Source organism: Nyctibius grandis, chromosome 14, assembly GCF_013368605.1.
Source record: "Nyctibius grandis isolate bNycGra1 chromosome 14, bNycGra1.pri, whole genome shotgun sequence".
NCBI classification, from domain to species: Eukaryota; Metazoa; Chordata; class Aves; order Nyctibiiformes; family Nyctibiidae; genus Nyctibius; species Nyctibius grandis.
Window position 1 is genome coordinate 8,793,326 of NC_090671.1, and position 23,438 is coordinate 8,816,763.

General features: G+C 46.3%; 1 protein-coding gene across 16 annotated transcripts in view; it reads right to left on the reverse strand.

Moving 5' to 3' along the window:
* Positions 1 to 17,578, reverse strand: part of FBRSL1 (fibrosin like 1) — a 546,044-nt gene extending 528,466 nt beyond the window's left edge. For all 16 annotated transcript variants that reach the window (XM_068412713.1, XM_068412724.1, XM_068412719.1 and 13 more), the window contains exon 1: positions 16,877 to 17,578. In XM_068412713.1, the coding sequence (XP_068268814.1) occupies positions 16,877 to 17,170 (294 nt within the window). In that variant the 5' untranslated portion in view covers positions 17,171 to 17,578. The remainder of the gene's footprint in view (positions 1 to 16,876) is intronic.
* Positions 17,579 to 23,438: the final 5,860 nt, after the last annotated feature.

Genomic DNA, 23,438 nt, shown 5'->3' on the forward strand with positions numbered 1-23,438 from the left:
AATTTTCAAAGAATATAGGAGGCAAAGCAGAACACATCTGTGTAAAACCTCACACTCAACTGCTTAGACTTCAAGGATACCATGCCAGCAAGTTTTTATTAAATACTTCAATAAAGCAGGAAAGTTAAAGCCTTGAATACTCTCCCTTCTAGGCGCAGAGCAAACGGATCAGTAGCTAGTCATTATTCACTTTCCCTGTGCTTCAGACATTCCCATCTGTGAAATGGGCCTAATACCTTCATTAATCGAGACAGTAAGTGTTAAGTCCTACATAGGAGTCGATATATCACTGTCACCTCATTTCTTACGTGCTAAGATTTATAACAAAACATCATCCTCTATTCATATTTTCAGCCCAAAAATACAAGTGCTTGACCTTAAAAAGTCCATACGCAAATCTGCCTCCCACCTGCACAAAGCTCTACCTGCTCATACAAAACCAACAGCTGCAGGCAGGATGTAAAAGAACGTTTGGACATGTGAAACTATAAGGGAAACAAAGGCAAAAAGACAGTCCTGTGTCCAAGACTATCTAATTATGAGATTACTGAGGGAAGCTCAGTAATGGGGGATTGGACTAGATGATCTTTCGAGGTCCCTTCTGATCCCTAACATTCTGTGATTCTGTGATTCTGTGAAGCTCGCAGGTTTCTTACAGGTAAATTTCAAGTCTATCTTCTCATTGGAGCTGGCAGTCCAGGGTGTAAACCAACTGCCCCTTCTCCTGCAACTGGGGTCAGGAAAGCCCCCGGCTCCAGACAGCTTTCTCCCATGCGTTACCAGCAGGTGCTTTCCCATCTTCTCTCTCCTTGTGTTTTCTGATGAATCCATATGCGCTGCTGGAGATGGGATCTGGCATGCACGCTCAGATGTAAAAACCCTCTGCCCAGATGTGCTAATCCCCTGTGGCAACCCACTTCACCACACATGACCTCCAATGGCATGATTTGACAAGGTCAATGACTACTGTGCCACAGAGGTTACTTGTGCTCAGTGAAGTCTCCAATGGGCACACACGAGGGTCCCTCCCCCTCTTTTAATACAATTAAATGCTTTTTATTTAGAAATTTGCACAATTTACATGCAATTTTCTCACCCTCCCCACACAACCAGCCTCCATTAAAACCGTTTTCTGCAGCAAAGCCAGCGTTTAGCTGGGCTCAAACAGCGATCTTATCCCCTCCACACTTTCTTCAATCCCTCCGTAGGATTATAGCAGGGAAAATGACACTGATGAGAAGAGCTGCTTCTTCCCCCATTCTTTGGATTTAATATCCGATACGGGCTTCTCCTTCATACAACACATGCACAGGAGACAGTTTAGAAAGAAAGGAGAAAAAAAAGGAACAGAAGGCTAAAAAGAAAGAATTCTTGTGTAAACTGAGCTATAAAGGCCATTTACAGACTGAACTACTTTTAACCTTCTGCCATCAATAGGGTTAGACACCTCATCCACTCCAAGCACCTCACCAAGCACAAACAAAAGCTTGTCTCTTCTTTCTCCCTGTCACATTGAAACTAATCAGTGAAAATAAGGTAGAAACTGGGTTTGCAGAGCAATTAAATTGCAAGTGAGGTTTTATCTTTCCAAGTAATCCCTTCTACCCCCAGCCACTACCCCATAGCTGACCACATCATCCCAACTTTACAAGCTTAACCGAGACCGGAGTCTTGCCAGCACCATCATCATTTTACACCATCATCATTTTACACCATCCATTTCAGTGGACCCTCGATGCAGAAGATGACCTAAACCACGGAAAGAACATGTAGCTATAATCCTGCTACAAAGGCTCAGGCCATATTTGCAGGGTTCCTTTAATCGATACACGTCTGCTCCGCAGCCCCCTCTCCCCTTTGTCCTGCCTCCCCAGCGCCAGGAGGGCATTTGCGTGGCCGTGCAGTGAGCCACATCAGGGAACCAGGGAATTCATGTTCCTGGCAGCATAAATGCTAGCGCTGGCACGAGGGAGGTAATTGGGACAAGCAGCCAGGGCAGGAAAGGACCATCCCCTTCAGCAAAAACACGTACTTATGTCAGGTTAAAGTGGCCACAGCCCCAGCTCCCTACTTCTGCAAGCGTGGGAATTACCCAGCAGTGTGGAAGATCAAGTCGTTTAGCTTTGCAAAAGGGTTTCTGTCTAAATACAGCGTTATTTTCACAGTTTCTTCTCTCACCAGCTTCCCCTCCCCTAAAAAAAAAAAATAAATATTTGAATAAAGGGATTTGGACCCAGTCAGTTACCATGTTCCCATACCCGGCTATGGAGCAAAGGACACGGCGTCGTGCTGCAAGGGGCTGAGGACAGCAGCCCTGGGCTCCTAAATGGAAGGGTGCTAACATTTTCTCTGGCAAGGTAAACAAACCACACAGTACAAAGATTGAATGACTCCATGGAACAAAAGGGAAAATAAGGTCAAATTGAAAAAAAAAAAAAAAAAAAAGAAACAAGAAGCAGCTGAGATGAGTGAGAAATGACAGATACAAAGACACAGCAAAAACCCCAACAGGCTGCTCATCAGCTCTGAAGCCGAGCACGTGGAAAAAGAGAAGAATTTACTTCTGCCTCAACTGGAATGTTTGCATAATTGTCACTTTCAATTTTACATAATTCCCTTTTCTACACATTTGTTTCATGTCTAGGTCACCATGCATGAAATAAATCCCTGTATGGGAGCACGGCCACGCACCTGTCTGCGCGACACGCGGTGCTAAGGAGATTGGGTTTCCCGTTTATTCCCATATTACATTCCAAGAAGGTGTGAACAATGCTTTATCAGACTTAAAATAGCATCGACCAAACAGATATCCGCCCCAGCCAGGATGTGTTTGCCTAGGCAGATTTTTCTAAAATCATAAAGCTAAGTGAGTCAGGTATTCCTTAAGCACTAATTAAATACCATTTTCCCCCTTCCCTCCATGGGGCACACTGAAACACAGGACAAGCACCACACCAACAAATAATTGTCTGAAGTTTTAGGGTTGTTTCTTCCCTCACCCCCAATTAAAATTACATGCATTAACTTTGGGTATAGGTTCAAGTTTCTTCACACTTCTGATACCCAGGCGTCCTATTAAAAAAAAGCCCAGATACTGAAGTATCAACACTAATTAGGTCTTTTAAACACACATTTTTAGATGCTGTTTAGAAAATCTACATTAAGAAGAGTGGGGGTAAAGGATGAACTGTCAACATTAAAAGGAGTAGCACTAAGTAACTGGGCACCCAAATTCTCATTCTTTATTTAAAAATAGAGACAAACCATTTCAATGACCATAGTCTAAAGAGAACACAACACTATTTCTTTGTTCAGGCTGAACAAAATAGAAAACAGAAAGATTAAACGCTGTTAAACACAGATTATATTTAAAGTTTATTCAGCTTTAAAGCTTGGCAATGTATTATTAAAAGAACTAGAAAGTCTAAAAAAAATTCTGTACATCACTCCAAAGGTTTTACCTTATAATTCAGCTGCAACACAAATTCTGACCTTCTTGAAAGGTACCTGCAGCCCCCAGAAAGAGACATTTGAATATTTCTAGTTTGGCAGCTGCCTGGGAAGCGTAAGCAAAGGGATGTCAATTCACTGGTAGGGAAAACCTCCAGCTTATTTCTGTTCCTTTCACCAGCATCAGGAGTATGTTGCAAGACAGCAGCATTTACTCTTTTCGAAAAGGCCTGATTGCCATGAAGACACAACGCCAGCTGATTTCCATCCCCCCCTCAACGCTTTTTCACTTCCAGCAGAGCCCTGGTCAAACGGCACTGCCGCAAGCTGCCCCTCTCCCCACAGCATCTCTCCACCACTGGGGAAGGAGACCCCCACACTCACATTCTGCTCCCTGCCATCAGAAAGGCCAGCTTTACACTATGATGAACCCCTTCCCAACCCCAAAATATGCAAAAGGATGCTCCAGTAAAATTGGTAAAATAAGCTACACTTTGTATTTCCCCCCCCAGGGCTGTATTCTCATTGGCATGCTTTTTGTGTCTGGGTTTACGCTTTCAGCACAGACTCATTATTCCTACAGTATTCAGCAGAGACCGAGTGAAGAATCACATTCTGCTTATGTTCTGAACCTCACAAAGGTAATACTAGGAAAAACACCAGTGACTTCATCTGCTAAACATTTATAAACAGGGAATGGGAATTTTAACACACACTTGCACAAAAGGGGAGAGAGATGTAAAAGAACAAAAATAATTCATTTATCAGTTGAAACATAAATCTATTCCCCCTCCTCAGTACTTGCTCCTTTTTGCCCAGGTAAGCATACTCAAACAGTGAAAATTCACCTACTGGTAATTAGCAGAAAATCAGAATTACATACAAATCAAACCAAGAAATACCCCAAATGAAGGCAAGCTTTACTGACCTGCAGGAAACACACCACCAGGAGCTGCCCATTTACCAGCCTGAATGCTGAAGCATGCTCTGCATTACAGCATCTCGCCACGCTTCACATCATCGTCCCCAGGTGTTGGCCACATCGTCACCGCTGCAGAGGACAGGCACACTGCGGAAGCAGGTGCCCACCCAGCCCAAGGTGACACGGCTGGTGGGGACAGCCAGACCTCTCTGGCTCCCAGCCCCGCAGCAGCACAGCCCACCAGCAACCTCCTGACAGTTTTCGCTGCCTGTTGCCATTCAGCCCGGATCTGACACTTCCTGAAAGCTGGACTCAGTTGGGCTGAAGTTTGAGACAGACAGACAGTTTTACCCGGTTTATTGTAAGGTGACGTTACTCACTTGCTTCCCAACACCACCATGCACAAACAGGTTGTCTTTCAGTCCTGCTGGTACAAGGCACAAATCTCTCATCTCCAAGCACCCACAGTAAGCGGTGGAAGTCAAATCTGCCAACTGCTATATAAGCATTAAAAAGAAAGGACCAATCTCTCTGGCGATACACATGAACCATTAAATAAACCAAATAATCTGATTTTAGATTAACAGCACATTGTACTTAACACAGATATAAACACCAGCAATTTACATCCTGTCCTTTCTGGGGTGAAATTAATATCCTTACAGGTTGTACTGACCTTACAAAGTTACAGAGAAGTACCATAAAATACGCCCCTGTTGGAGGCACGTAACTTTGTGCCAAGCACTACACTGAAGACATGCAACCAGACATGGTGTATGAGTACAGACCACAAACATATCAGCAAACAGCTATTTAGTAACAGTCACAACTAGCTGACCTTCAGGCAGAAACTCAGTAACCCGCTGATGATGACATTCCTGGCCCCGGATTGTCTGCAGCATTTACTTTGGCAGCCGTAAAGAAAATCCACTGACATGTTTTGACCAGGAAGCACCGATCAGGAAACCAGCAAAGCCCTCGCTCCTGTCCAACAGGCAGGCTCGAACACCCTCCTCTGGAAACCCACACATGCCTGCTTCATCCCAGCAACGCAACAGATTTCTATAATCAAAAGAAATAATTCTAAGATCTTAAAATCCAGTAGCGTGGCTTGCCTCAAAGCTGCAGCACAAGAGCGATACATGCCTAGAGACCAGGAACTTTATAAGCCCAGCGATGACAACCCTGAGCTCCTCCTGGGTAGAGGAAAACCAGGCAATATGCTCAGAGACTTCACAACCCATTTAATGTATTTCTCAGGACACAACACAGCTGAAGCTAAGAAACCAAAGATGCTCTGTCTGGAAATAGCTTGTGCAAACAGTTTGGTGGGTTTTTTTTTAAAAAAAAGACCAACTTCACAAATAATTCTTGGGAACCTATCAAGAAAACAAACTACATATAGTTGTTTATCTGAGGTATCACCTGGGAGTTTACATTCGTTTACATAGGCCCCCTTACTGCAGTTCATAACCTCTGTTTTGGAAATGGCATGTCCTACACCTGCCAAAACACAAGCTCATTTTCTAACTGAGACAACCTCCTATCCAACAGCTGCTAAAAAGATCATATTTTCTTGCAAAAAGCCTAAAACTTGTACAGATGACTTCGTAACAAGCACGAGAACCTTTTTCTAATCGAGCCCTGCAAGCATTTCTGCCTAAATGCAGACAAAATTTTAATTTCTCAGTCACGTACCCTATGTGACTTAGCGTCATCCAATGATGTGGAAGAAAAGCCATGAGCTGTATGAAACCAAGTTACAGACCATGTGCAGCCCAGAGGCTCTCATTTCTGTTTCATTAACTCTCTTCCTGATACAAACAGCATCAGAAACATCAGCGCCTGTATCAAAGTCATCTCAAAATGGTTCTCTCTACACAAGTTACGTAGACTGCTTAGATGCACCATCTCCATAGCAATGGAAAGGATCTGAGAAAGCAGCTCAACTCCAAACTCCCATCTAGTACCTGCAGGGCCAGCCTGCAAAAGCCCCCACCCACTCCCCTCACCGCCAAACACACACCGGGGGCTGCCGGAGAGCGTTAATAGGGTTTGAATAGGGTTATCAGTTTGTTTGATGTAATCAACCACATTACCACGTGCACATTATAATGAACATACAGAGATCTGTGGAGTTTGATGGATGAGCTGATAGTGAACAAGTTACAGAATCCATCTGGTTGGAAAACCATTGTCATTTTCAGCTAAAAATCACATTAGCAAACTCGTATCACAACTTGGTACTATTTAGCTTCAAACCAGAATACCAGAGTAAATGGTATTCTTTTCTCCTGGAGAGATTTTGCAAAATATGCAGTAACTCGACACTAATAGCAGTACAGTGCAGGGATTTTTTTTTTTTTTCTTAAATGCACGAAGTGCTTTAGTTAAGTCTGAGAAAAAAGGAAGGTTTTTACCTATCTTGCAACAAAACCTCTCTTGAGCTATGGGTCTGTTCTGCATCAGTAGAGTTTCCTAGTAAATGCATGAACAAGTGCTTCTATGAGAAGCCAAGATTATAAATCGAGAGCATCAGTACAGACTGATGAAGCCTAGGAGAACTTAAGCAGCCCAAAGTCAAGGCCTGTATTTTAACTCTAAGAGAAGATAGAGAACTAAAGCTTGGGAAAATCTCACACTAAATTTACATTTGCAGCAGTACCCAGAGCGTAGCACGCTCAGCGGGGCATTGCACTGGGCAGCACATCCCACATGAAAGATGCTTAACACACCACACATGAACCTGAGGCAGGCAGAGGGGAAACATTTCACTAGAGGTTCACAGGAAGATTTTGACTTTGGCTGCAAGCTACCAAAGAGACAAATGAGGCCAGAAGACACTAATGCACATGTCCCTGCTCCCCATTATAACATCCAGCACGCAGCCACGAGCAGCGTCGCAGCGTGCTGCGCTTGCACCTGTGTAAAACCCACCCCTGGGAGCATCCGACCACGAACAAGCACATCCCCACTGTCTACATTTAGCCCGCACCCAGCGCTAAACACTAACCAGTTGGTCTATCACCCAAGACCCCTCCCCAGCTAAGAAAGGGAATTGGGAAAAGGAGGGAGACTCGCGGGTTAAAATCTAAACAGATTTAGTAAAATAAGAGAATCATATCAATACTAATACAAAAGACACAAAATTATCTTACCTCATAGAGCGGTGGCAAGTCCCTCCATGGACAGTAACCATTGAAAGTCAAAGGAGAAAGATGGAGAGGAGAGCAGAGCAAAAAGCCCCCTCACCCAGCAGCTTTCCCATTTATAGTGACCCTGACGTTAATGCTATAGAACACACCTGTGGCCAGCCTGGGGCAGCTGCCCTGCATTTAACTGCTGATGGCCTTGATCACCATACCACAGCTGGCCACAGACTGAAACAACATGTAACAGAAAAGAGATTCTATAAATTTTATCCCTGCAAAACCAGGACACCCACCCCCTAACACAGCAAAACAGGATACTCCTGTGGATCCTGAGCACCAACAGCGTGAGCGGCTCTTTCATCCGAGGTTCTCCCATCACCTCCTGCACAAACACAGCCCCCACTTCCAGTTGCACATACCAGGGTTGAAAGACAAGAGTCAGATCCCTCGAGTCAGAGGGGTGACATGAGTTCCCCGAGCGGCAAATCCAGCCTCCCATCGGGTACCCAAGCAATGTCGCCGGCCACTGAGGTGACACAAGTGGCAATGAAAGGACTTGCCCGGAGCTCAGAGAGGAAACTTGTGGCAGAGTCAGAAAGAAAACCCCGTTATCTCGACTTCCGGACCCCTCTGCTAACCACCAGACCACAAAACACACTTATTGTAGGATAACATTACAGCAAATAGCTATTTTCTGTTAGCAGAAAACCCACTTTGCAGTTGGACTTTTAAAATTCCATTTTTACTCCAACTCCATAGGATTGCAGGCCAGCCCTGTGACGCGGTATAAACAATTTCTCCCTCCTTTGCATGCCCCAGTTTTATTAAGTAATCCCCATAAAAGCAATTACTGAGCTTTGGACTGAAAAATAACTAGGGGTAAAAAAAAAGAGAGACAGCAAATTCTGTGTATCTTCATTTGCATATGGATTCCCTCCCTCCTCCTTTCTAAGGTTTTTGCCATGAGGTCTTTTATGTCTCTTTCAATAATCATATAATTATATGATTCCTGAAGTACACACTGGCAACACTTCAGGGGATTTTAGTCATTACAGGTGACATGACTTTTCTCTCATGTCTAATGCTCGCTAGGATTTCCTTCCACTTCATTCACAGATAAGATGAAGAGCTGAGTGACACCCAAAACCCTCTCCCAGACAGATTTTGGGGGAATCAGCCCCTTCCTTCTCCATTATGGATACAGGGAAGTGGGCAGAACTGAACTGCAATGAACTTCAACCAGAATGAAGCATTTTTTCAATTAAGCAGCCCATCATTTTTCCCAGGCACCACGTCCAACCATTTTAATGGCTTTCACATTTTTTCTTTAGTTTTACAATCTGAAAGAAATGCCAAGATTCCATCAAGGACCAAGAATGCCGTAATTCCATTTCTTCCAATGGTTGCAAGTTATTAACAAGCTGTCAAAACACCATAATTATTTTATATCAAGTTTGACTGATTCCATAAACATCTCTTAGCTGCATACTGTCCTCAGTCTCGCTCCCCCTGAGTGCAAGTATGTGCTCAGGCTAAGTGAAATAAAGAGGCCGCACGTCCTCTTCGACAGCAGCGCTAGAGACATTTACGAGCCACCAAAAAAATCAACAGCAATAATACATTTATTAGCTGACGCACTTGATGTCACTGTAAGGTTCAACCAGACATTTCTTCCCCTAAAATTCTTTGGGTTTTTAGCTGTTCTGTAGAAATAAGAGCTACCGGCAAAGAAACTACAGGCTCACTAACCAACAGGAGGGGTTAAAGACATGACCTTGGTGTCCGTCAGCATGCCACAGCCCACCGGATAGACAGAGCCCCAAATTATCATTTGTTTCCCTAGTTGGGTTGCAAGCTTCCTCCTAATCTAAGCATCTCCTCACTAAGTACAGGCTAGATCAGGGATACACTAGCATCAGAGTAAATCAATCTATATTTAAAATTGGAAAAAAAGCACACCAAACAATTACAGTCATATTTTTTATGAAGCTAGAAAAAACATCTGTTGGAGAGGAAGATAATGTGATGATATCCAACCACAAACACTATAAACGTCACGTTTAGACTAAAGGCACAAGTGCACCATATATGTATTTTTTTTTCGGAATACCTCTCTATCACAACCTGCTCAGAAGAGACCAAGGCAAGCTTTGGACAGAGAGGGCCCAAGGGCAGCTCCCCTGCCCTGCCAACAGTGCCCAGCAGTCCCCAAAATAGAACATTTGACTTCAAATTGCCATGTTTGTGTGGCACAACTATAGATAGCCAGCACAAGATTAAAAAAGCTTTGCTCTGAGCACAAAGGGAGAGACAGGAACGGTGCCATAAGCCCATGTTTTGCAGCCAGTAGCACGGGGAAATCATTTTGATCCCTTCAATCCCCTTATCCATGCCAACCACTGACCTTGCAGATGAAACTTTTGTTCAAGTTTAGTCCCTCTTTGGCTTGAAGCAAGACAGAGCTACAGAGGAAACGCTCTCCATTCATCTTGGATCAGGCAAGCACTATGTACAGAGCTGCTTCCACACTCCTCTTCACCAGGTATTTCCAAACCTCGGATCCAGTCACTCAGTACAAAATAATTAAGCTACAAAAATTGCCGTGCACCTCTTTGCCTGCGTTAGGGCTCGGCACGTCTGCTGGCCCGGCTGGGCACAGGGCGGGCGAGCCCGGCAGCCGTGCGGTTCCTGCCTGCCCAGCTTTCACAACCGCCTGCACCAGAGGAACGGGACCGACAACTCAACCAGGTCGGGTTTTGCCCAGGCGGCTCGGAAGCTGTTTAACCCTCTCCCCCATTTTAAACATTATGGATTAATAACGTAAAGGCAGACTCTCCTTCCAGCATCTGAACAGTATTCTTAATAGTTCATTAGTTTTGGAGAAGAGACTATTTTTCAAGGAGATGGAACAGGGCCGGTAAAATAGTGCCCCGACCCTCTTCTCTATGTGAGGAGCACGGCTGGAGCGGTCACAGCCCCCGCTGTGCTGAACACAGCGGAGCCAGAAGATATTTAAATAGCAAGAGCCACTTCACCTACATAAAACTCTTTTATACCTTTACCGTGATAAACTGGAGGCATTAAAGTGCAGTGAATTGGAAATTGTTCTCACTTACAGCTGGATGTTCACATACAACTGATACTAAGATGCACACCCTACAGACTGTATTTCAAATCTTTATTAAAAAAAAAAAATTGCATCAAGCAGGACACAGTGTTTCAGTTCTGCTGATACTGTTCACTCTCAAGTACTCTCTGTAGCACCGCAGACAAACTACACTGTGTTCCCCACACCCTGTACCACCAGGACAAGCACCAGAAGCTGGAGCAATAAGCACGTTCTGGCAGCACTTTCCCCAGCCAAGGCGCACACAGGCTTAGGATCTATACACATGCAAAGCCCACCTGGTCTAGTTAAACCTGATGCAGTGGCTGTGCCTGGAGAATTCAACACCTGACACCAAGGAACAGAAAGCAGGAGAACAGGAGGATACCAAGAGGAAAAAAAAAAAAACCACCCCAAACCCTTTATATGAGTGTAACTGTCTCCACCTCGGGTACTGTGTCTCTGCCCCTATGTCAATTTTTACAGAGGCACAGTTCTGTGACACATCAGCCCTTCCACAAGCAAGCAGGAATCTACCAAAGCAACAAAGTGAAATACACCAGGTTGGTCTCATCCTACCCCACTCCCCTGCTCACTGTTATTTTCCCAGAAAGTGACATTGTCATAGTCTTGTTCTGAGAAATAATGGAGATAAATGATAAAAAGTGCATCTCATTAGCACACTGGTAGGACAGTAAAGTTTTCAGTACTTACTAGACAAGAAGTCAAACACACTACTGCAAGCAAACATTAATTGGGATCCTATATAATCTATTCTTTGGATGAAGTGGAACACTAATTTTGTTATATCCCTTTTATCAAAAAATCTTATCTGTGCAATACAGAGTACCCTATATTTCTTAAATATGATATATTCGAATATTTTTGATTAATTATAATTTATCTTCTGAATTTCTCTGTGGTAGTTGGTCCACTTGATATTTCAGCAAGCTTCATCTCATGTTTTACTCCAGGTTTCAGACCACTGAAGAAAGGCTGAGCAGTTATGCTACAGGAAAGTATTTTGGAAAAATTGGTAAGATATTAAGAGGTCTTTCAGAAAACCTGAACAGACAGGGTCGAGTGAGTTTGAGCTAAAAATGGGACCTCAGGTAGGGAGGTGGGTGACCCCTGAACTCGTGTGGGATTTTCACCGCCAAGCAAGTTGTTTCCTTTCTCTGACGCCATCGCAGCCATGTTAAATGCACCACTGGTGCCCTGACCTAGGCTGCAGGCATCGGCCCTGTCCGGGGCTGTACGTGCCACGCACACAGTCACTCCTGCCGTGCAGCTCGCGCTGCTGTGCACAATACGCCCGTTGATCCCGGCAGGTTTTACTGATGAGGAAAGGAAACCCAGCTCCAACAAAAGAGCTGGGTCCTTCCTCATCACCACCTGTGGGTTGAGGGAGCCTAGCTCCCCTCGGTTCCTGCCCTGACTGAGCAGATACTTCAGGCTTTCTGGAGCTTGCCCCTCCGTTTTAGCTCTGCATTAACCACCTCTTATTCCTTAACAACAACAAAAATACCTTAAGTACCCGCTTCAGACAAGATGCAAAAAATCAACAGCTAGGAGAACAAATCAATGGAGACTAACAAGCCCTCAGGAAAACCAAAAGGCATTTAGAGCACCATCCAGAAAAATCATTAGCTTTCCTGAGGTTAAAAGCACTGTTTTTAAGGAATAACTGGCCATCAGCAACACTAACTTGATACACCATCACTTGACAATTAAGTAGAAGGGAAAAATACTTAAAAACCTAGAAACTTAAAATATAAGTCTAACTACAGAAAAAAAAAGCTGCAAAGTACATATACAGAGATAAGATAAATGAGAAGTTACATAGCTAGGTCAGTGGAACTAGCACAAAACCTTTGGAACAGGAAGCTGCAGTTAAATACACTGGTTTTCTTATCAACGAGAGATCAGAGCAACAGTAACAGCACAGTGTACAACACACATGTGAAAACAGCCTTCCCAAGATAACAGCTGAAGAATGTATGGATTCTGTCCAGAAGTCTACTATCACCATTAGGCTTTCTGAACTCTGCCACGCTCAAGTGTGAACAGCAGAGAAGGGACCGCAATTTAGCACTGCCAGACCTCTGGATACAAACCAAAGTGAGAGCGGGCAAAGCGTTAAACCTCCTGAGGGTCTGCGACCAGATGCAGCTGGGCCCCAACTCGCCTCGTACGGGCAGCATCACCGCTCCAACAGAACACGCACGAAGTCAAGGTCTGCCTCTTTTCAGCTCAGGGATCTACTTCTGCACAACATGTCGCTCCACACACGTTTGCGAGTGGATTCTCCACAAGATTCTATAAACAGGTTAAACATTCATAAAAAGCCCATACACACACACCAGGAAAGTCAGAATTTCCATACAGCATTCCCAAGCTTTTCTGGAATCTGTAAAAATGATAAACAACAGCCAAAAAGAAAACACAATCCCTTGTCTTTACAACTACTTTGGGAGAACAATTGCTCTCAACGATCGCATTCATTAACATTCTGATGAAGTTCCCTTTTAGGGCTGTTTTTCATACTTGAAAGGAACAGCTATGATCAGAGAGAGCCTCAACTACCGACTCACTCATTTAGATTCTCTCGCTCTGATTCACCAATCACCTTCAAGAATAATTAGCAGCTTCGTCTGAACGTAATGAATACACACACATGCTCACATACATACCATTCATTTCGGAAGGCGGTGAGAAATCCCCCGTTTCTCAGCCCGCCAGCTTCTCTGACCCCGGCACGGGAACCATCTCCTGGGCAGCACCAGCATCTGATGGTTTTCCAGTGGCTGCCCTTCTCGCTGACCACCACAAGCCAGCAGGTCAGGGCAAACCAAGTTTCCAGGTTGTTAACTCCAAAGTTGTGTTCACTGGCTGGGTATTAAAAAAAAGAAACACCACTACACACACATCAGCTGCACGTAACCTGTCTTAGAGTCGGATTTATACAAAATATTCAGGGGAAGGAAGGGAAAAGGGAAATTTTAACCTCTTATGCACAGAAAGAGGTTGCTGCTGGTTTTTCTGTGGGCTTTTTTTTCCCCCCTTAATTTAAAAAAAAAAAAAAATCTGTCTTTATGTGAAAGATGGTAGGATAGGGGATCCTTAAGTCACAAGTAAGTATCACAGAAACAAGATGCAATATTTTCAGATGACAACTGCCAAAGGAAACATTGCCACATATCAAAATCCAGAATGCTCCAAAGAGCACCAAAGAGCTAAAGGAGACTTCATAAAGCCATCCCTCAGTATAAACCTTAACTGCTCATACCCCCAGGTCAACACAAAGGAAGAATATATATATATATATCAGCCTTTATTTCCAGGAACCCCAGTGGTGAGAATTTTCTTCAGTGGGGAAGGGGAATTCACAATATTTTGAGATAAAAAGAAAAACAAACAAAAAACCACTTTACCTCTCCCAAATGTTTCTACCATTAAGTTCTGCCTAACCATTGAGAAATTTAATTTCCAGGGGGAAGCCCAAAGCCTATTAAACATAATCACAGCTCACTGTAACGTTAAGTGACAAACCAACCTCGAAGAGAACACAAGAAAAGATCACAACAAACTACCACATACGCAACTAAAGCTCATTTTAGCATTAGGAATTAAACAAAACAGACTTTCTTAGTTCAATATTGTTTCTAGGCTGCACACTGGCTTTTATTCTTTCTCCTCCCTCATGAACATGGAAGGTTTCAATTCTTATTTATTTTCAAAATATCATCACAGCAGATTTTAAGTACTCTTAAAAAAACAAATACACACTGAAAGGCAAATCTCCTCCAAAGCAGAAGAAAACCACCTGTTGCAGTCCGGTTCACTAGACAACACAGCTCCACACCACGAAAAATGACCTTACCATTTCAGTCATTTACTCGGGCATATGTTGCTTTAAAGTAGTTCTGCCTTAATAATCCCCTTCCCTCGCTGCTGCATCAAATCTGGCAGACATCACCCACGGTCAAAGGCAGCGCCACATGGAAAAATCCACACAATGCAGAGTATTTTCTCCTTTTTAGTGTTACTGAGATTTACGAAATGCACACGATCATTAGGGCTCTCGGAGAACCTTGAATGCAACACTCCTCCTAGTTCAGCACCTGAAAGAAACAGGTGGATTCTGCTCGCACTACTCCCTCCCAGGTGCTGAGGTGCACGCATTCTCTTGCATGCTGTAAATACAGCAGAAATTAATTTCAATGGTACTGAGTGTTTTGCAAGAGTTTGAAAGGGGACAGTTTTGTAAAGACTTGTATATATTTTTTTTTAATTTTTTTTTTAAAAAAAAAACAGAAGTGCTTCCACAGACAGATGTACTTTGGGGTGGCAGAAGTTTAAGGTCACCTTCTAGCCTCATGCGCCCTACTGTCAAGGTTACGGTTTGGCTGATTCGATAACAAGGCTTATCCCATTGGAAAAGCCCGGAGATTTCCCCGTCAGCCCTGGAGGGACTGCGCTATCATTTGAATTCTATTTCCTGATAATGTGCTCATCATGGTAGAAAATTTCTGCAGGAAGATGAATTTTACTTTCTTCACTGACAGCTCAGTAAAGACTCGGGGGTTTAATTGGACCTACCTGCTGATGCATATTTGCCAAGAGCATGCCCGAGAAAAGAAAAAAAATAAGATACAGACAGGTCTACAGACAAGTCCATGGCTTGTTTTAGAGGCACACGAAAGCGGATCGCTCGCTCATTATCAGTTCTGCATAGACAAAGTAGTTGGCTTTCCTGTTAGGACAACACCCCACAAGTGATGCCACACAAGGCCAAAGAACAGCCCTCTCCAAGCTAACACAAATCATCTTCCCACACTGGTACCTACACACCTAGCACTGCTCTGGGACCACGGGGCGAAACGTCCCTCCCAAGCACAAGCCCGGGTTCCCCGAGCAAAGGTTTCACCGTCCTGACATCAGGGCAGATGGCCAAGGCCACCGCTGACACCTCCATGGGAACACAGGGACCATCTCTGAGACTTTGAGAAGTTGGTTCCATGAGCAAACAACTCCCGACAGCCACGATGCCACCAGAGCCCAGAGGCCTGCGTGGCAGGAGGGTGGGCTGGGGAGAAGCGAAGCCCACAAACAAAATGGGATCTCAAAGACTGAGCCAAAGATGTCAGAGATCCCAGAGCAAATCCGAGATTACTCATTAGCCTGCACAGAACCCTTCGTCACTGTAACGTGGGTTAACAGACACACGAGTGACAGGAAATCTGAAGTAGGGAGAGCACCCAAAACTTGGCCCACGTTTTTACCACTGTGTGGTAAATAAAGTGGTCAAAGGCACCAGGATTGCTCCTGTTTACTGGGAATTCAAGTTATTACGCTGGTCAAGTGACTTGTTAGGTGCTTTCTCTCGACAACTCACTTCTTCCCCTCACACACAAACAAAACAAAACTCAAAAGCCAAAGTCTTAGTTTGTCAATGCCCCTCTGAAAATATTAAATTTCCTGCTCTGCTTAACTTAGCTCAGACAAGGCAGGCGGTATTTGCTCAGCAAATATTGTTTGTAATAAGTTAGACAAGCAATATTTTTTGCCAGCCTATTAACACCAGAAAAATATGTACAGTCAACAAAAGATGAAGAATTTGTTCAATTACTTCAAAAATGGGAATTACAACCAAGGGATTATTATCCATTTAAACATCTCTTTTCCACAAAATGTCAAACACTAGCCATTTGCTAACAATCTCCGGAGACAGATAAAGTAACATTTTGGCAATGCAAACACAAACTCCACGAGCCGGGGAGGGGGGAAAGGAAGGATGGTGGGAAGGGGCGGGAGGGGGAAGCTCCACCATTCACAACAATACCGGACCATCCCAACACGTCAGGAAAATTTTTGCAGCCCTCTGCCAGCCAATTAAAACCCCAAACAAACATTTGACTTGCCCTAAGTGCTAGTTAACACCAGCCGGAGGGCCAAGGGGGGGCTGGCGAAGGGAAGGGGGGGGGGTGCGCAGCAAGTTGCCAGCGGGGCTCCGAGAACCCGGGCTGGCTCGCCACCCTCCTGCCCACAGCCCCGAGACCCCTCCGGGCTGACACCAGGATTAATGCACATTAATTGCTATTTGCAAAATTCAGCAGCCTGAAAGCGCCGCGCTTCCTTTTTCAATTTTTTTAATTTTTTTTTTTCTTTTTCTTTCTATTTCCCCCCTCCCAGCCCCGCTCCGCAGGAGGGCAGAGCCCCCCCCCGGCCCCCCTCCGCTCTTACCTCCAGGGCTTCCAGGGTGTTGAAGCTGGCTATGGCGAAGCCATCGATCAGATCCTCTTCCTGGGAGCTGGACTCGCGGCGGCGGCGGCGCGGGGGCCGGGCGGCGCGGGCGGCGGGCGGCGGGCCCCGCGGGGCGGTGCAGTTCTGGCCGCCGTTCTCCTTGCCGGGGCTCGGCTCCTTCTCGGAGCCCGACGAAGGGCTCTGGTTCCGCGGGTCGCGGGCCGCCGCCTCCCGCCGCCGCACGCGGTCCCGCTGCGACCTCGACCTCCGGCTCTGCCGGATTTTCCCATCCATTGCCGAAGAAGAAGCGAATCAAAAAAATGTACAAATAATAATAAAAATAATTAAAATTTTTTTTTTAAAAAAAAAGGAGAAGGCCGGGCGCGGGGGGGGGGTGGGGGCGGGGGGGGCGCGGGGGAGAGAAAAGTCGCCCCCCTCCAACTCACCGCTTCCCCTCTCCGAACACCGGAGCCCTTAAAAAATAATAATAATAATAATTTAAAAAAGAAAAATCAACAACAACAAAAAAAATCCTGCTGTTCAGACCCTCGGATCCAGGGCGATGATAATCCACAGAGCAAGGCTGGGTGGCGGTGGCGGTGGGGCGAGTAGCACACACACACGAAAAATATTAAATCCACGGAATGACCTTGACAAATTTCCACCCCCCGCCCCCCCCCCCACCCCCCCAAAAAAGCAGAGACGGGAAGAGGAGGGGAGGAAAAAAAAAAAAAAGAGGGGGGGTTGTATCTGGATCAGGACGAGGACACCTCGGCTTCACTCGGCGCGGAAGAGAGAGGCAGATCCAGGAGGCTCGACCCAGCTCGGGATAATCCAGGCGCGGCGCCCCCTCCCCGGGGGCAGCGCCGCTCCGGGGCCCCGCTCCGGCCGCCGCGCACCGCGGCGGGGGGGGGGGCCGCCGCCGCGCTCGCCGCCCAACTTTCTTGCCGCGGAGCGAGCGAGACAATCCCTGGGCAGCCCCCGTCGCCGCCCGCCGCCGCCCGCCGCCGCCGCCGACCCCTCCTCGCCGGGCGCCGCCGGCGGCTCGCAGCCCCCCGCCGGCGCGGCGCCCCCGCCGCCGCCCGCTGCCGGATGGCGCTCGCCCGCCCGCCCCAGCCCGGCCGCCCGCGGCGCGGCGCAGCCCCGGCCCCCAGAAGCCGCTCAGTCGGCGCTGCCCGGATGCCGCCCCATTCTCCCCGAGCTGGGACGCGGCGCTAGCACCGCCCGGCCGGCCGCGCATGAGCAGGGCTGCCAGCTGCGCGTCATTCCCCGGCGCAGGCCCGGCCGTGCCCCCGGCCCCCCCCCTTCCTCCTCCTCCTCCTCCTCCTCCTCCTCCTCCTCCTCCTCCTTCCCGCCCCGCCGCCTCGCTTCGCCTCAGCGGGGAGCGGGGGGAGGAGGGGGCGCCGCGGCCCGCCCTCACCCCCCGGAAAAGTTTCCCCCCGGCCCGGCTCCCGCATCTCCTCCCTGCCGCGGCCCGGCGACCCCCCTGCCCCGCTCTCGCCTCACGGGACCGGTTGAGCCCCCGGGAAATGGAGGGGGGCACCGCCGGGAGACCCGTGGGGCGGCGAGAGGGGCCGGCCGAGGGCGAGGGACGAGCGGAGGAGACGGGCGCCGAGCTGAGGGGCGAACTGGGGACAAGGGACGGCCTGGGGACGAGCTGCGGATGGGTTGGGCATTAAACGATGAACCGAGGGACAAGGGATGATTTGAGGGGCTGGCTAGGGGTCGAAGGATGAGCCAGGGGCAAGGGACGACCTGAGGGGATGAGCTGCAGGTTAAACGATGAGCTGAGGGACAAGGGACAGGCTGAGGGGTGAGTTGGGGATTGAGGACGGCCTGAGGGACACAGGAGGAGCTGAGGTACATGGGAAGAGCTGAGGGATAAACCAGGGAACTCTCTGGGGGTAAAGGGACAAGGTAGGGGGCAAGCTGGGGACAAGCTGGTGATGAGGGTGCAGGGACAAAGGAGCTGGGCAGCCAGAGCTGTACGTGGGACATGGAGCAGCACAAGGGGGCCGAGGGTGAAGGCCCGTCATGGAGATGGAGGCAGGAAACCCTTTTTGTTTGCTACTCGTGCTCCCCATCCGTCCAGCTTGCTGAGGTTTCATTTGGGTTCTGCAACGCAAGAGGCAGCTGCAGCTCCCTTCTTGTTTCCCTGCTGTGTCAGGCCCTCTCCTCTCTCCAGGATCACCTCGGCCAAGGCTTGCTCCCTGGGCACTTCCCTGGAAAGGGGACCGGCTTGGTGGCCACCCAAGCAGCTGTGCAATGCCCAGCCCCAGGAACAGCGCTGAGGGAGGTGTGCCTGGATCAGGGCCCCAGTGCAGAGCACCAGCAGTCCCACGTATCACAATGGTAGCAGGACCTAATCCTCCTGTTATCTTTTATTGCATGCAGTCAGGTATTGCCGCACGTTACCATCACTCCTGGGTACTCCCTTCCTTGTGTGTAGCTGGCTTTGCTCCATTTGACTGACTTGGCTTCATTCCTTACGTCTTCAGCTGCTTTCGCCTTCCCCAGAGGGGTAGCCGCCAGTTCTGGATGTGAGAGAAGTTAGAAGGATGTTGTGAAATAAAACCTAAAAAAGTCCACTGAGCTTCATAAATAAGCAGGGAAAAATCCATGAAGGAGATTCAGTGTTAGTGGGAGCCGTGGAAGTAAGGGAAGCCAAAAAAGTCTCCTGCCACCTGCTCCCACTTGTGTTCCCGTTCAGTCACGGCCAGGGATGGTGGCTGCCTCAGGCTTGTGCCCCCGGCAGCGGCAGGCTGGTAGCTGGGCGTCTAACACACCCATCAAAGGCTTTGACATGGGCACTGCAATGCCTGCCTTTCCTCGGTTTTCTTATATTCCTGATCTAATTGTAATAACGGAGCAGTTGAAAATGAGCCTTCTCCCACTTGGCCCCAACAGGCTCTTGCAAAAGGGTTTCTGGTGTCTGGCGACAGCTTTACCATCCCTTACTTAAACAAGAGCTTAAAATAAATATCATCCTTTTAAAATGTAGCATAGAAACGTCATTTAAATTTAAGCAATTTAAAAACAAAGGTAGAAATCCCATGAGTAGTGCAAAGCCTCTTAATGCAAATTGTCAGTCATGCATTGCATGCCTCAATCACACTTGTATCGGTGTCATTTGTGTCCTAATAAAATCCTATAATCTTTTGTGTGCCAATTAACATGGAAGATAGCTAAGTCTAGCCGCTTCCTTGGATAATTACAGGCTAGTGGGGAGTCAGTTATCTGACATGGGGTTTGCTGGACTGTGGATTTCCAATGGGGCGTTTCCTCTCCTCCTGTTTCTTTAAGGGCCAGTACTATAACTTTTTGGATGTACAGTATTTTAAAGCTATAACCAAGTTCCAGGGGATGGTTGTTAATGAAAGATCTGGAGTTTAGATACACCCAGTTAAACAACGGATTGAGCTTAACAACTGTATTTGCGTTACCAATATTTTAAGAGTCACTTTCTAGAAAAGAGCACTTAGACTGAGTACAATAAGCTATTTTTACATTTGTGAGCCTGTCGTTTAATTTACAAGGTAATTTATATGTTGCTTATACGTACATCGTAAGGGTAAGTTGTTAAAAAAATAAACTGGGGAATTTTTAACAATTTCTCTTGGCAGCACCCATTTCAGTCCCATTGTGCTTTAGGTCCTCCATCATTAATATACATTTCTATTTCTTTTTCTTTTCATTCACTTCCAAATTTGCTGACCAACAAGGACAGTGGAAATTGCCTGTAAAGTTCCTTTTTTTATTTCCTGTCAGCAGGGTCATCAAGATTCTCATCCCGCTTATGTGTTTACGTACAGGAGTTTATTGTCACTGTGAACGTAAACCGAAGGTGCCTTCTGGGGAAACCTGTGAATACGATTTTTTTTCCCATTAACTCCACAAATTCAGCAGCACTATCATTATCCATAGTTATCCCCAATTTTATATATATGTATAGTTTTGTTGAAAGACGCAGCAGAAGAGTCATCCAAAGGAATTAGCAAAATCAAACAGTCCACATGTGAAAGGATGTCTCTATTTGAAACAGCATCTGAAACAGCATCTCGGAATCAATCGTGCCTTTCCTTCCACCAAGGCAATTTCATGTTTTCAATAGAAGGCAGACCTACAGTGATTTTTTTTTTCCCCCCCAGCATCAAATGGCTTTCCACACAATGATATTCATCATGTTATAACTCTAGGTGAATGATAATGGATCAGAGGGAATGAAAACAGATGGATGTTAAAACAGACAATTCCCTGCCATGAACCTGGGAGCCCTCCGCTGCTGCCTTGCCTGTTCATTCAGTTCATAATTGTATTAGACATTCCAACAATAGAGAGGCCTTCTTCATTAATCCTGAATTTACTGAAAAGAAGCTTTGCAGACTATAGCTCTTTCGGTGCTTAGACAACACCAGGCAAAATGTACCACAGGCTTAAATGGATAAAACTCAGCTAGATAGAAACTAGCACAGAGAATTCCGAAAGAAGCAAGAGGTGGGCCAGCAAGACAAGGAAGGAGGACACCCTGGCAGCGGCACTGCGGGGGGACAGGAGACACTCGAGTACCTTTACAACACAGCTGCAGCTTAGATGATACCAAGGAAACATGTAGAAAAGCTTTCCTCTTGCTGGCGTGCAGGCATCGCTGAACTTATCGATATTGGCCTGTGTTTGATCTGATTTTCCCCTTTCAGCACCCAGCCGACAGCTAGCCACACGAGCCAGCAAATGCCAATCCCTGCCATGTGATGGGGCACAACCTTTTTGTAACCCTGGTCTGCATCAGGTGACTGGGGCTAAGCAATACAGATCAAGTCTCTTACCAGCTGTCCTGTGAGTCAGACCTTGATTACAATATTGACATTAACATTTTAATCACATGCATGCTGCTGCAGATTTTAATGACCAACTTGCTATGCCTCTGCTTTTTGAGGATCAGAAATTAGACCCTTGTTCATTGCATGAGTGAGTACAACATCAGAACAGCAGCTACCATCACAGGAAACGTGGCATTGCTCTCGCCACGAGCCTGCCCCTGGACATTAACCTTGCTGGCACTGGAACACCTCACCGGAACAGGGACTTTGTTCTCCGTTGCTCTATTCCTGCGTCTGGGGCAGGACTGGAAGTTATGAAAAGAGGAGAAAGGCGGTGCTTTTGTAATCTCTGTAGCCTGAAGCAATGTGAAAATCTACCCAGTCCCTGTTTAACTATCATTTTCGGATTCACAGGCACTTTAATCAGAGCAGAGTAATCCAGAGACTTTTCCTTCATCCTGTGGAGCTGGAAGCAGGGCTGCTGTTATACTTTCCCTGCCGTGTGCTGTCAGAGCAAGGTGAAGAAACTTCAGTGCAAATGAGAATCAGGCCCCAAATCTGTGTTGTTCTTCTCACCCCAACCGTACTCCGCAGTCTGTTGCAAACAGAGCAAGCTGAATCTGTGGGGCCTTGCTCTGTTAAAGACTGTCATGTCCAAGTTGGAAGGACAACCAAAAGGTCAGAATAAATAAACTGAGTACAAACTTGCTTAAGGCAAAAAAAAGAGACCACAGGCTCTCATTGCAGTTCTGACATGCACCAGAACATACTTCAAGATGTTAAGTAAGCTGGTTTTTGCATCGCTGGGCTTAGCTGTTTTCTGTTGTTTCTCCCCCTGCTACCCCAATACTCTGCTAAAACGAGCAGGCCTTAACTGCTTGGTATCCCTTCCACAAACATGGGCTGCCTTTATCACTTGCTTCATCATGGTCATTTGCACTGAAAATACATAATCACTGTCAGAGTACAAAGAATCATTACGAATAATTAGTTACTTCCAATATGGCAAGTCAGTCTCATAAATCTTGAATATTTGGCTTTGGTTTTGGAAAGAGATTCCTTAATGGCTACACTTGTGAGACTCTGTTAATTGATATTAAATTGTATTCAAAATTAAATTTGTTTTAACAGATCTAAATCACCCCAATAAATCAGCTTCAGCCTATCTGCTTTAAGGGTTCAAGTACGCTTATTTTTTTGCCTTTGGGAGAAATCGTGCACTTGCAATCAATGTGTAGACAGCTGGAGCTGACCCTCCCCTCGTTTACTAATGGCTTCCATATGGTGATATCAGGGTGATTTTGCTGGCCTCAGAAGGCATAAAGGAGGGGGTAAGGGTGCAGTTCCCCCCAGCCCAGCTGTGGCAGTTCTGGGGTGTTCAGCCTTTCTGCCAGGCAGGGGTGTGGGGAGCTCAGCTGGCCTCAGCTATGGTACACCCAGTGGGTAAGAAAGGAATCGCCTACCTCTGTTCTAACTGGGCAAAAGAGAGGGGAGGGAATTTTAATAAGAAAAAGAAGGAGTTCAAGTCTATCTGTAATAATCAGATAGTGATGGTTTAAGTTTTCATGGGTAATATTAGTGTGAATGGTAGTTCTTATGATGCTCTTTATTTTTTCTTCAGAAAAAACATCTTTTTCATCTGATGTCCTGGCTGAGAGAAGGTGATAGTTAATAACAGTAGCCTAATTTTATTTGACCGTATTTACCCTGTTTAGCTCTTATTTTAGGAAAGGAATTTATTATCT